Source organism: Pseudophryne corroboree, chromosome 8 (genome assembly GCF_028390025.1).
Source record: "Pseudophryne corroboree isolate aPseCor3 chromosome 8, aPseCor3.hap2, whole genome shotgun sequence".
In the NCBI taxonomy this organism is placed as follows: Eukaryota; Metazoa; Chordata; class Amphibia; order Anura; family Myobatrachidae; genus Pseudophryne; species Pseudophryne corroboree.
Genome location: NC_086451.1, coordinates 244,524,093 through 244,537,358, shown reverse-complemented (window position 1 = coordinate 244,537,358; position 13,266 = coordinate 244,524,093). Strand labels below are relative to the sequence as shown.

General features: G+C 49.8%; 1 protein-coding gene across 2 annotated transcripts in view; it reads right to left on the bottom strand.

The window, feature by feature from the left end:
• Window positions 1–13,266, bottom strand: part of TAF1 (TATA-box binding protein associated factor 1) — a 298,119-nt gene that overhangs the window by 67,738 nt on the left and 217,115 nt on the right. Inside the window, exons 23-27 of one of the 2 annotated variants that reach the window (XM_063937154.1) lie at window positions 9,183–9,424; window positions 8,039–8,252; window positions 7,757–7,922; window positions 7,337–7,548; window positions 6,964–7,072 (exon numbers count right to left, since the gene is read on the bottom strand). In XM_063937154.1, the coding sequence (XP_063793224.1) occupies window positions 6,964–7,072; window positions 7,337–7,548; window positions 7,757–7,922; window positions 8,039–8,252; window positions 9,183–9,424 (943 nt within the window). The remainder of the gene's footprint in view (window positions 1–6,963; window positions 7,073–7,336; window positions 7,549–7,756; window positions 7,923–8,038; window positions 8,253–9,182; window positions 9,425–13,266) is intronic. The other variant, XM_063937155.1, reaches the window with a different exon arrangement.

Below are 13,266 nucleotides of genomic sequence, written 5' to 3'. Positions count from 1 at the left end.
ACTGTGACTCCTGCAGCAGCGACTTCACGGCTACACTGTGACTCCTGCAGCAGCGACTTCACGGCTACACTGATTCCTGTAGCAGCGACTTCACGGCTACACTGTGACTCCTGCAGCAGCTGCTTCACGGCTACACTGTGACTCCTGTAGCAGCGACTTCACGGCTACACTGTGACTCCTGTAGCAAACAACTTTACGGTTACACTGACTCCTGTAGTAGCGACTTCACGGCTACACTGACTCCTGTAGCAGCGACTTCACGGCTACTGTGACTCCTGCAGCAGCTGCTTCACGGCTACACTGCGACTCCTGCAGCAGCGACTTCACGGCTACACTGCGACTCCTGCAGCAGCAACTTCACAGCTACACTGTGACTCCTGCAGCAGCGACTTTACGGCTACACTGTGACTCCTGCAGCAGCGACTTTACGGCTACACTGTGACTCCTGCAGCAGCGACTTCACGGCTACACTGTGACTCCTGCAGCAGCGACTTCACGGCTACACTGTGACTCCTGCAGCAGCGACTTCACGGCTACACTGTGACTCCTGCAGCAGCGACTTCACGGCTACACTGTGACTCCTGCAGCAGCGACTTCACGGCTACACTGTGACTCCTGCAGCAGCGACTTCACGGCTACACTGATTCCTGTAGCAGCGACTTCACGGCTACACTGTGACTCCTGCAGCAGCTGCTTCACGGCTACACTGCGACTCCTGCAGCAGCGACTTCACGGCTACACTGCGACTCCTGTAGCAGCGACTTCACGGCTACACTGTGACTCCTGTAGCAGCTGCTTCACGGCTACACTGTGACTCCTGTAACAGCGACTTCACGGCTACACTGTGACTCCTGTAGCAAACGACTTTACGGTTACACTGACTCCTGTAGCAGCGACTTCACGGCTACACTGCGACTCCTGTAGCAGCGACTTCACGGCTACACTGTGACTCCTGTAGCAGCTGCTTCACGGCTACACTGTGACTCCTGTAACAGCGACTTCACGGCTACACTGTGACTCCTGTAGCAAACAACTTTACGGTTACACTGACTCCTGTAGTAGCGACTTCACGGCTACACTGACTCCTGCAGCAGCAACTTCACGGCTACACTGTGACTCCTGCAGCAGCAACTTCACGGCTACACTGTGACTCCTGCAGCAGCGACTTCACGGCTACACTGTGACTCCTGCAGCAGCGACTTCACGGCTACACTGTGACTCCTGCAGCAGCGACTTCACGGCTACACTGTGACTCCTGCAGCAGCGACTTCACGGCTACACTGTGACTCCTGCAGCAGCGACTTCACGGCTACACTGTGACTCCTGCAGCAGCGACTTCACGGCTACACTGATTCCTGTAGCAGCGACTTCACGGCTACACTGTGACTCCTGCAGCAGCTGCTTCACGGCTACACTGCGACTCCTGTAGCAGCGACTTCACGGCTACACTGTGACTCCTGTAGCAGCTGCTTCACGGCTACACTGTGACTCCTGTAACAGCGACTTCACGGCTACACTGTGACTCCTGTAGCAAACGACTTTACGGTTACACTGACTCCTGTAGCAGCGACTTCACGGCTACACTGTGACTCCTGTAGCAGTGTCTTTACGGCTACACTGTGACTCCTGCAGCAGCGACTTCACGGCTACACTGTGACTCCTGCAGCAGCGACTTCACGGCTACACTGTGACTCCTGCAGCAGCGACTTCACGGCTACACTGTGACTCCTGCAGCAGCGACTTCACGGCTACACTGTGACTCCTGCAGCAGCGACTTCACGGCTACACTGTGACTCCTGCAGCAGCGACTTCACGGTTACACTGTGACTCCTGCAGCAGCTGCTTCACGGCTACACTGACTCCTGCAGCAGCGACTTCACGGCTACACTGCGACTCCTGTAGCAGCGACTTCACGGCTACACTGCGACTCCTGCAGCAGCGACTTCACGGTTACACTGTGACTCCTGTAGCAAACGACTTTACGGTTACACTGACTCCTGTAGCAGCGACTTCACGGCTACACTGTGACTCCTGTAGCAGTGTCTTTACGGCTACACTGTGACTCCTGCAGCAGCGACTTCACGGCTACACTGTGACTCCTGCAGCAGCTGCTTCACAGCTACACTGTGAATCCTGCAGCAGCTGCTTCACGGCTACACTGTGACTCCTGCAGCAGCTGCTTCACGGCTACACTGTGACTCCTGTAGCAGCGACTTCACGGCTACACTGTGACTCCTGTAGCAAACAACTTTACGGTTACACTGACTCCTGTAGTAGCGACTTCACGGCTACACTGTGACTTCTGCAGCAGCGACTTCACGGCTACACTGACTCCTGTAGCAGCGACTTCACGGCTACTGTGACTCCTGCAGCAGCTGCTTCACGGCTACACTGCGACTCCTGCAGCAGCGACTTCACGGCTACACTGCGACTCCTGCAGCAGCAACTTCACAGCTACACTGTGACTCCTGCAGCAGCGACTTTACGGCTACACTGTGACTCCTGCAGCAGCGACTTTACGGCTACACTGTGACTCCTGCAGCAGCGACTTCACGGCTACACTGTGACTCCTGCAGCAGCGACTTCACGGCTACACTGTGACTCCTGCAGCAGCAACTTCACGGCTACACTGTGACTCCTGCAGCAGCAACTTCACGGCTACACTGTGACTCCTGCAGCAGCGACTTCACGGTTACACTGTGACTCCTGCAGCAGCTGCTTCACGGCTACACTGACTCCTGCAGCAGCGACTTCACGGCTACACTGCGACTCCTGTAGCAGCGACTTCACGGCTACACTGCGACTCCTGCAGCAGCGACTTCACGGTTACACTGTAACTCCTGCAGCAGCTGCTTCACAGCTACACTGTGAATCCTGCAGCAGCTGCTTCACGGCTACACTGTGACTCCTGCAGCAGCTGCTTCACGGCTACACTGTGACTCCTGTAGCAGCGACTTCACGGCTACACTGTGACTCCTGTAGCAAACAACTTTACGGTTACACTGACTCCTGTAGTAGCGACTTCACGGCTACACTGTGACTCCTGCAGCAGCGACTTCACGGCTACACTGACTCCTGTAGCAGCGACTTCACGGCTACTGTGACTCCTGCAGCAGCTGCTTCACGGCTACACTGCGACTCCTGCAGCAGCGACTTCACGGCTACACTGTGACTCCTGCAGCAGCGACTTCACGGCTACACTGTGACTCCTGCAGCAGCAACTTCACGGCTACACTGTGACTCCTGCAGCAGCAACTTCACGGCTACACTGTGACTCCTGCAGCAGCGACTTCACGGCTACACTGTGACTCCTGCAGCAGCGACTTCACGGCTACACTGTGACTCCTGCAGCAGCGACTTCACGGCTACACTGATTCCTGTAGCAGCGACTTCACGGCTACACTGTGACTCCTGCAGCAGCTGCTTCACGGCTACACTGTGACTCCTGTAGCAGCGACTTCACGGCTACACTGTGACTCCTGTAGCAAACAACTTTACGGTTACACTGACTCCTGTAGTAGCGACTTCACGGCTACACTGACTCCTGTAGCAGCGACTTCACGGCTACTGTGACTCCTGCAGCAGCTGCTTCACGGCTACACTGCGACTCCTGCAGCAGCGACTTCACGGCTACACTGCGACTCCTGCAGCAGCAACTTCACAGCTACACTGCGACTCCTGCAGCAGCGACTTTACGGCTACACTGTGACTCCTGCAGCAGCGACTTCACGGCTACACTGTGACTCCTGCAGCAGCGACTTCACGGCTACACTGTGACTCCTGCAGCAGCGACTTCACGGCTACACTGTGACTCCTGCAGCAGCAACTTCACGGCTACACTGTGACTCCTGCAGCAGCAACTTCACGGCTACACTGTGACTCCTGCAGCAGCGACTTCACGGCTACACTGTGACTCCTGCAGCAGCGACTTCACGGCTACACTGTGACTCCTGCAGCAGCAACTTCACGGCTACACTGTGACTCCTGCAGCAGCAACTTCACGGCTACACTGTGACTCCTGCAGCAGCGACTTCACGGCTACACTGTGACTCCTGCAGCAGCGACTTCACGGCTACACTGTGACTCCTGCAGCAGCGACTTCACGGTTACACTGTGACTCCTGCAGCAGCTGCTTCACGGCTACACTGACTCCTGCAGCAGCGACTTCACGGCTACACTGCGACTCCTGTAGCAGCGACTTCACGGCTACACTGCGACTCCTGCAGCAGCGACTTCACGGTTACACTGTAACTCCTGCAGCAGCTGCTTCACAGCTACACTGTGAATCCTGCAGCAGCTGCTTCACGGCTACACTGTGACTCCTGCAGCAGCTGCTTCACGGCTACACTGTGACTCCTGTAGCAGCGACTTCACGGCTACACTGTGACTCCTGTAGCAAACAACTTTACGGTTACACTGACTCCTGTAGTAGCGACTTCACGGCTACACTGTGACTCCTGCAGCAGCGACTTCACGGCTACACTGACTCCTGTAGCAGCGACTTCACGGCTACTGTGACTCCTGCAGCAGCTGCTTCACGGCTACACTGCGACTCCTGCAGCAGCGACTTCACGGCTACACTGCGACTCCTGCAGCAGCAACTTCACAGCTACACTGTGACTCCTGCAGCAGCGACTTTACGGCTACACTGTGACTCCTGCAGCAGCGACTTTACGGCTACACTGTGACTCCTGCAGCAGCGACTTCACGGCTACACTGTGACTCCTGCAGCAGCGACTTCACGGCTACACTGTGACTCCTGCAGCAGCAACTTCACGGCTACACTGTGACTCCTGCAGCAGCAACTTCACGGCTACACTGTGACTCCTGCAGCAGCGACTTCACGGCTACACTGTGACTCCTGCAGCAGCGACTTCACGGCTACACTGTGACTCCTGCAGCAGCGACTTCACGGCTACACTGATTCCTGTAGCAGCGACTTCACGGCTACACTGTGACTCCTGCAGCAGCTGCTTCACGGCTACACTGTGACTCCTGTAGCAGCGACTTCACGGCTACACTGTGACTCCTGTAGCAAACAACTTTACGGTTACACTGACTCCTGTAGTAGCGACTTCACGGCTACACTGACTCCTGTAGCAGCGACTTCACGGCTACTGTGACTCCTGCAGCAGCTGCTTCACGGCTACACTGCGACTCCTGCAGCAGCGACTTCACGGCTACACTGCGACTCCTGCAGCAGCAACTTCACAGCTACACTGTGACTCCTGCAGCAGCGACTTTACGGCTACACTGTGACTCCTGCAGCAGCGACTTCACGGCTACACTGTGACTCCTGCAGCAGCGACTTCACGGCTACACTGTGACTCCTGCAGCAGCGACTTCACGGCTACACTGTGACTCCTGCAGCAGCGACTTCACGGCTACACTGTGACTCCTGCAGCAGCGACTTCACGGCTACACTGTGACTCCTGCAGCAGCGACTTCACGGCTACACTGTGACTCCTGCAGCAGCGACTTCACGGCTACACTGATTCCTGTAGCAGCGACTTCACGGCTACACTGTGACTCCTGCAGCAGCTGCTTCACGGCTACACTGCGACTCCTGCAGCAGCGACTTCACGGCTACACTGCGACTCCTGTAGCAGCGACTTCACGGCTACACTGTGACTCCTGTAGCAGCTGCTTCACGGCTACACTGTGACTCCTGTAACAGCGACTTCACGGCTACACTGTGACTCCTGTAGCAAACGACTTTACGGTTACACTGACTCCTGTAGCAGCGACTTCACGGCTACACTGCGACTCCTGTAGCAGCGACTTCACGGCTACACTGTGACTCCTGTAGCAGCTGCTTCACGGCTACACTGTGACTCCTGTAACAGCGACTTCACGGCTACACTGTGACTCCTGCAGCAGCGACTTCACGGCTACACTGTGACTCCTGCAGCAGCGACTTCACGGCTACACTGCGACTCCTGTAGCAGCGACTTCACGGCTACACTGTGACTCCTGCAGCAGCGACTTCACAGCTACACTGTGACTCATGCAGCAGCGACTTCACGGCTACACTGTGACTCCTGTAGCAGCAACTTCACAGCTACACTGCGACTCCTGCAGCAGCGACTTCACGGCTACACTGCGACTCCTGTAGCAGCAACTTCACGGCTACACTGTGACTCCTGCAGCAGCGACTTCACGGCTACACTGCGACTCCTGCAGCAGCGACTTCACGGCTACACTGTGACTCCTGCAGCAGCGACTTCACGGCTACACTGCGACTCCTGCAGCAGCGACTTCACCGCTACACTGTGACTCCTGCAGCAGTGACTTCACGGCTACACTGTGACTCCTGCAGCAGCGACTTCACGGCTACACTGTGACTCCTGCAGCAGCGACTTCACGGCTACACTGTGACTCCTGCAGCAGCGACTTCACGGCTACACTGTGACTCCTGCAGCAGCGACTTCACAGCTACACTGTGACTCATGCAGCAGCGACTTCACGGCTACACTGTGACTCCTGTAGCAGCAACTTCACAGCTACACTGTATTCTCGTAGCAGTGACTTAAGGTCTGAGAATTTTGAAGAAGTGGGCTAATAGTAAATGAAGGTGCTGATCATGTGACCTTCTCAGCCTGCCCCAGGCAGCCCTAGCTGTGGATGAGGGATGCCACTGAAACTCTGCAAAAATTAGATAAAAATAATAAAACGTGGTGGCTACGATCAGCAATCATTAATCAACCTCCTGACTCTGACAGGCACAAAACACTGCAGTTTCCAGGCAGCCACTGGAGCACAGAAGAGGAAGAGCCTGAGCTTTTTGCTGTTAAATTTAAAGTACCCAAGCTCTCTGAATCCTATCAATGCCCTATGGTGATTCCATTGTGCTCCAATTGAGGTTATGAGATCTACAGATTGAAAAAAATCCATACCCGAATGAATAGCCTCTTAACATACAATATACAGTATGCTTATGACAGTTCTACAGGGAAAACTTACATTTAAATAATCACAATGCACAGTGCTTCCCACTCTTCGCTTCTTCTTTGGAGGCAACTGCTGCTTAGGGAACTTCAAGACCAAGGATTTTCTACGGACCTCGTCAGCACTAGAAGATGAAGCAGTCAATGTAAATACTGTATTACTAGCATTTAAAGTGCTGGCTCCAAACAATGTTTTTCCTTTCCTTTTAACTAGGCGCATAATTAAGGTTCCGTTCACAGATTTGAATTAAAACAAGTGGGATTCACATTTACGTAAAATTATTCCTGTGTCACTTTCAACAGACATAAAATGCAACAGTGCTCTTTTGTTAAAAACACATTAAATTGGGCAGTGTTTACATTAGTACAACCGGTGACTTCATCCTCACCTTTCAATAAGCTGTTTTCCTAAAACAATTTTGGTCCCTTCTACTTTAATCAGCTCCTCGTTGTCATTGTGTATCACCGTTTTCTCCAACTCTTCTTCCTGCTCTTCAGTCATTGCCACTGGGTTAGATGGAGGGGCATTGGTTTGATAGTAGAGTGGGCAAAACTTGTTCGTTCTCATGTGTCCAATTGCTCCACAAGCTCCACATTTTAGCTTCAGGAAAAAAACAAGACTCACATTTTATAGATCCAATGTTAGACAACAGGGCAATGAGCATTTAAGTGCAAACTTCGCATTGATCATCAGCTATTATTTAGCTTCTAAATGCTAAAAGTTAAGCAGACCCCAAATTGCAAAGCTAGCATCTAAATGCAATGTTAGCTAATTGCTGAACATATTAGGGCTTATTTTCTAACTTTACTTTTAAATCTGGACGCTCTTTCATCTTCTTGGGTTTCTTTTCTGGGGGTCCTCTGAGTTTCTCCTTCTCTTGGTTGCGCTTCAATCTTCGAAGCTGCTCCTGGATTCTTCGCCTCTCTTTCCTCATCTCCTCACGATGTTGTTCATCAAAGAGAGCAAATTTCCGGCTTTAACACAGAGAAGACAAAATTCAAACAGTATTGTGGTCATTTCCAAACCTTATGACAAATACAACTATGAGCTCTCATAGCTACCCCCATCAGACGCATAATAATGTACTCACATAAACTCATCATCTTTAGTAGTACGGATACGGCTATATGCATCAATAACTGCTGGTTTACGCACTGTCTCACACCGCACATATTCCTTCCCATCTTCATCTCTAAAAGTGCGGTAGATTTTCAGCCGGCGTCCACTGGCTGCAGAATTTAAACTGGTCACAGAAGCAGTGTCATCATCCTTGTGAGAACCTCCTGAAGTAGCTGACCCTGTGGCTAAGAAAAAAGTTCTTTCAATGTAGTAAATGTAGAATTTATAGAATGGCAATTTTTTGTAATGGGCTGACAAATTATATTTGCACATGGAACCACAATTTATCTCATAAGGATACTAATTGCATTGCATTTATATTTGCCTACAATGATGTTACTTCGGCATTACTAATACACAATATTTATTGTTGCAAGTCCAGATTGCCTACACAGAACTCTAACCTTCTCCTGTTAATCCTAGCCATGTGTTACAATACAATATAGCTTGGATTGTGTTCTAATGCAGAGTGGACCTAACTGGACTGGATTTGTGGCCTGGGGAAGCAGCCACAGTCACCCCACCAGCACCTCCACCTGATTAGATTACTGCCGGCCAGCAGACACTAGGCACTAGAACCCAGCAGCACTTCACGGAGGCTCAACCTCCATCATGCGCCTTCTGCGCATGTGCTGCTCATTGCCACGCCTATCCTCTATGGAGTTAATGGAGGCAGAATGCTGGCGTGACAGGGGGCCAGAAAAACATGGGGTAGCAAGGGGCTCGAGAGACATAGGGCAAAAGACAGGAGGCTGGATGGAACATGAGGCAATAGGTGACATAAGGGGTAGCTGAATCATTGCTGTAAGATGGCAACATTGGTTATATTCCTACACAAACAGGTATCTTCCGAACCATATGATTTCCTACTTAAATAGTGAAGACACTGTCTGCCCGGGGAGGATCAATTTCTTCATAGCTTCCGCGTTACAAAGAAATAACATTAAAGGTAGTTTGTATTTTTATTTAGTACACGTACAAAACATTATAGAATTTTTTTTATTTTTTTTAAAGGGGGTGACAAAGGGACTTTTCACCCTGGGCTCTACTTGGTCAAGAACCAGCCCTTGTAATGGTTATATTTGATATTGAACATATAGTGAAAATATACTCACAAAACCCTTTCCTTTCTCTCTTGTCCTTTCTGCCTCTCTCTTTATCATTACCACTGTCTTCTCCCATTAACATTCTTTGCAGCTCTTTTCTCTCCTGCTCTTCACGCTCTCGAGACAGTTGGGAACTGGTCTTCTTGTTCTGCAACATGTTCTCAATGTTTTTTCCCATCTCCTCAAAGTCACTGTCTTCTGCAGAGCTACTGTCTGTGTCTGTGGACAAAACCTCAGCAGATTCTAAAACTCTATAATAAAAAAAAAAGGGATAGATTAAAAACAAAATTAATCGTTATGGTAGACTTACTGTTGATAACTATTTCTCCTAAGTCCACAGGATAACATTGAAATATAAGGTAGCGACAGCGGATTGGCACCAAACGATCAAAGCTTTCGGCCTCCCAGAATGCAACGGGCCCGTCCCTACTTCTCCGCTTCCTGGCTCAGGCAAATCAGTTGTTTTCCAAAGCTCAATGCAGGAGCATCATAGAGAGCCCTAATCAGGCGAGAAGAACACACATGTACACCCTTCCGTACAAGAAGGAAGAGGTTAGCAAGTGAAAGGATCCACAAATAAGGTGCGTCTGTAGATCCTGTGGACTTAGGAGAAATAACGTTATCAACGGTAAGTCTACCATAACGATTATTTCTCCTGCAGGGTCCACAGGATAACTTTAGGATGTCCCAAAGCAATTTAGTGGTGAGGACGCTCCTGACTGGACAGGAGACTCCTTCGCCCGAATGCAGAATCTTGAGATGCAAAGGCATAATGTCTAATGAATGTGTTAATGTGGCTGCCTTACATATCTGTTCTGCTGAAGCACCACGTTGTGCTGCCCATGACGGACCTACCTTATGAGTAGAGTGAGCAGAGACATTAACCAGAAGAGGGAGATCAGCTTGAGAATATGCTTCTGAAATCGTCATTCGAAGCCACCTCGCCAGTGTCTGCTTGTCAGCAGGCCATCCTCTCTTGTGAAATCCGTAGAGAATAGAGTGTCTGTTTTTCTGATGGCACTCGTACAATCCACGTAGATCCTTAAAGTACGGACTACGTCCAACTATGCATCTCCCGCAGCAAGGTCCGGCCCTTGGAAGGCCGGGACTACAATTTCTTCATTAAGGTGGAATTTAGACACCACCTTAGGAAGATACCCAGATTTGGTTCTGAGAACCGCTCTATCTGCATAAAAAAAAATCAGAAAAGGAGGGCGACATAAGAATGCCCCTAAATCTGAAACTCTTCTAGCTGAATCAATAGCCAGTAGAAGGAGAACTTTAGCTGTCAACCATTTAAGATCCACTCGTTTTAGTGAACGGTCTTTAGGACTAAACATAAGTCCCAAGGCACTGTAGAAGGAACAAAAGGAGGTTGAATGTGCAGCATTTCCTGGAAAAAAGTGTGCACATCCTGTAGGTTAGCAATTTTCTTTTGGAACCATACAGTGAATGCTGACACTTGCACTCTCAAAGGAAGCCACCCTTAGACCTTTGTCCATTCCTATCTGAAGGAATGCTAGGACTCTGGAAACTCTGAAAAACCTAGGGTCAATTTTCTGGTCACTGCACCACTGAATATAGGTGTGCCATATCCTTGATAAATGCGAGCAGAGGAAGGTTTCCTTGCTCTGAGCATTGTTTGAATTACCTGTTGTGAGAATCCTCTTGCTTTCAGGATGGACGTCTCAAAAGTCACAACGTCAAAGACAGTCGATCCAGGTGCTTGTGATAGCAAGGACCCTGAGACAGTAGATCTGGACGCTGAGGGAGTAGGAATGGAACATCCATCGACAGCCTCTGCAGATCTGTGAACCAATGCCTACTAGGCCAAGCCGGAACTATTAATATCACGGCGCCCCTTCCTTGTTTTGTTTTCGCATTACCCTGGTGGAAATATACGTTATGGTAAGAACTTACCGTTTATAATGTGATTTCTCTTATGTCCACAGGTATCCACAGGATAACATTGGGATATTGTCGAGCGACAGCGAAAATGGCACCAACACGGTCACAAGCTTTCTGGCTTCCCAGGATGCATTGGGGCCTCCACTATATAGTCCCGCCCACTGACTCAGTCAGATCAGTTCTTTCCACAGCAATTTTAGGCAGGAACATCAGGCAGAGACCTGTTTAGGCGATAAGAACACACATGCACACCCTTCCATACAAGAAGGAAGAGGTTTTAGTGATTGTCTAGATCCTCAAATCAGATGCGTCAGGGTGGGATCCCTGTGGATACCTGTGGACATAAGAGAAATCACGTTATCAACGGTAAGTTCTTACCATAACGTATATTTCTCTGGCTGGATCCACAGGATTATCCACAGGATAACATTGGGATTCCCAAAGCCATTTTAGTGGTGGGGACGCTCCTGATTGCACAGGAGGACCTTTCGCCCGAAGTCTGCGTTATGAGAGGCAAAAGTATCCAAGGCATAATGTCTAATGAATGTGTTTATGGAAGACCATGTGGCTGCCCTACATATCTGTTCTGCTAAAGCACCCTGTTGTGCTGCCCAAGAAGGACCTACCTTACGTGTGGAGTGTGCAGAGACATTAGCCGGAATAGGGAGGTCTGCATGAGAATAAGCTTCTGATATTACCATTCGGAGCCATCTCGCCAGCGTCTGTTTACTAGCAGGCCATCCTCTTCTATGGAATCCGTAGAGGATGAAGAGAGAATCTGTTTTCCTGATGGCACTAGTACGATCTATGTAGATTCTTAAAGCCCAGACCACGTCCAGCGACGCTTCTCCCGCAGATAGTCCCGATACCTGAAAAGCTGGGACTACAATCTCTTCATTCAGGTGAAACTTTGATACCACCTTTGGAAGATAGCTAGATCTCGTTCTGAGAACTGCTCTGTCTGGAAAAAAACTTAGGAAAGGAGACTTACATGATAATGCTCCTAAATCTGACACTCTTCTGGCTGACGCCATTGCCAGTAAAAAAAGAACTTTAACCGTTAACCATTTAAGATCTGCTCTCTCAAGTGGTTCAAAAAAAGGACCCTGGAGAAATTTAAGAACTAAATTCAAATCCCAGGGAGCTGCAGGAGGAACAAATGGAGGTTGAATATGTACTACTCCTTGAAAAAACGTACGTACATCCTGTAAATCAGCAATCTTCTGCTGAAACCATACAGTTAACGCTGATACTTGAACCCTCAAGGAAGCAACTTTCAACCCTTTATCCAATCCTGCCTGAAGGAAATCCAAAATCCTAGCTACTTTAAAAGATCTTGGATTGAAATTTTTTCCAGTACACCAGTGAATATAGGCTTGCCATATTCTATGATACACACGGGCCGAAGAAGGCTTTCTTGCTCTAAGCATAGTTTGGATTACTTGTTTCGAAAATCCTTTAGCCTCTAGGATAGAGGTTTCAATAGCCACGCCGTCAAAGATAGGCGAGCCAGATGACTGTGACAACAAGGACCCTGCACTAGCAGATCTGGACGTTGAGGGAGCAGTATCGGTGCTTCCACGGACAATCTCAACAGATCTGTGTACCAATGCCTTCTTGGCCAAGCTGGAGCTATTAGAATGATCACTCCTTTTGCCTGTATTATCTTTCTCACTACTCTGGGTAACAGAGATATTGGAGGGAACAGATATGACAGCTGAAACCTCCATTCTACTGACAGTGCGTCTACAAGGACTGCTCCTGGGTCCCTTGTTCTCGATCCGTACCTTGGAACTTTGTTGTTTAGTCGAGACGCCATAAGGTCTATCTCTGGTAGACCCCATCTGTTCACCAGTGTCTGAAACACTTCTGGGTGTAGTGCCCATTCGGTTTCCTGAATGGTGTGTCGACTGAGAAAATCCGCTTCCCAGTTTAGTACACCCGGGACAAATACTGCTGACAATGCTGGGAGATGGAGTTCTGCCCATTTTAGAATGGGAGTTACTTCCTCCATCAGACTCCTGCTGTGAGTTCCTCCTTGATGATTGAGGTATGCTACTGCCGTCGCATTGTCTGAGCGGATCTGGACTGGTCTTCCTTGTAGATTGTCCTTTGCCTGAACCAAAGCCAAGTAAATGGCCCTTATCTCTAACAGATTTATTGGCAGGCGACTTTCCCTTGCGGT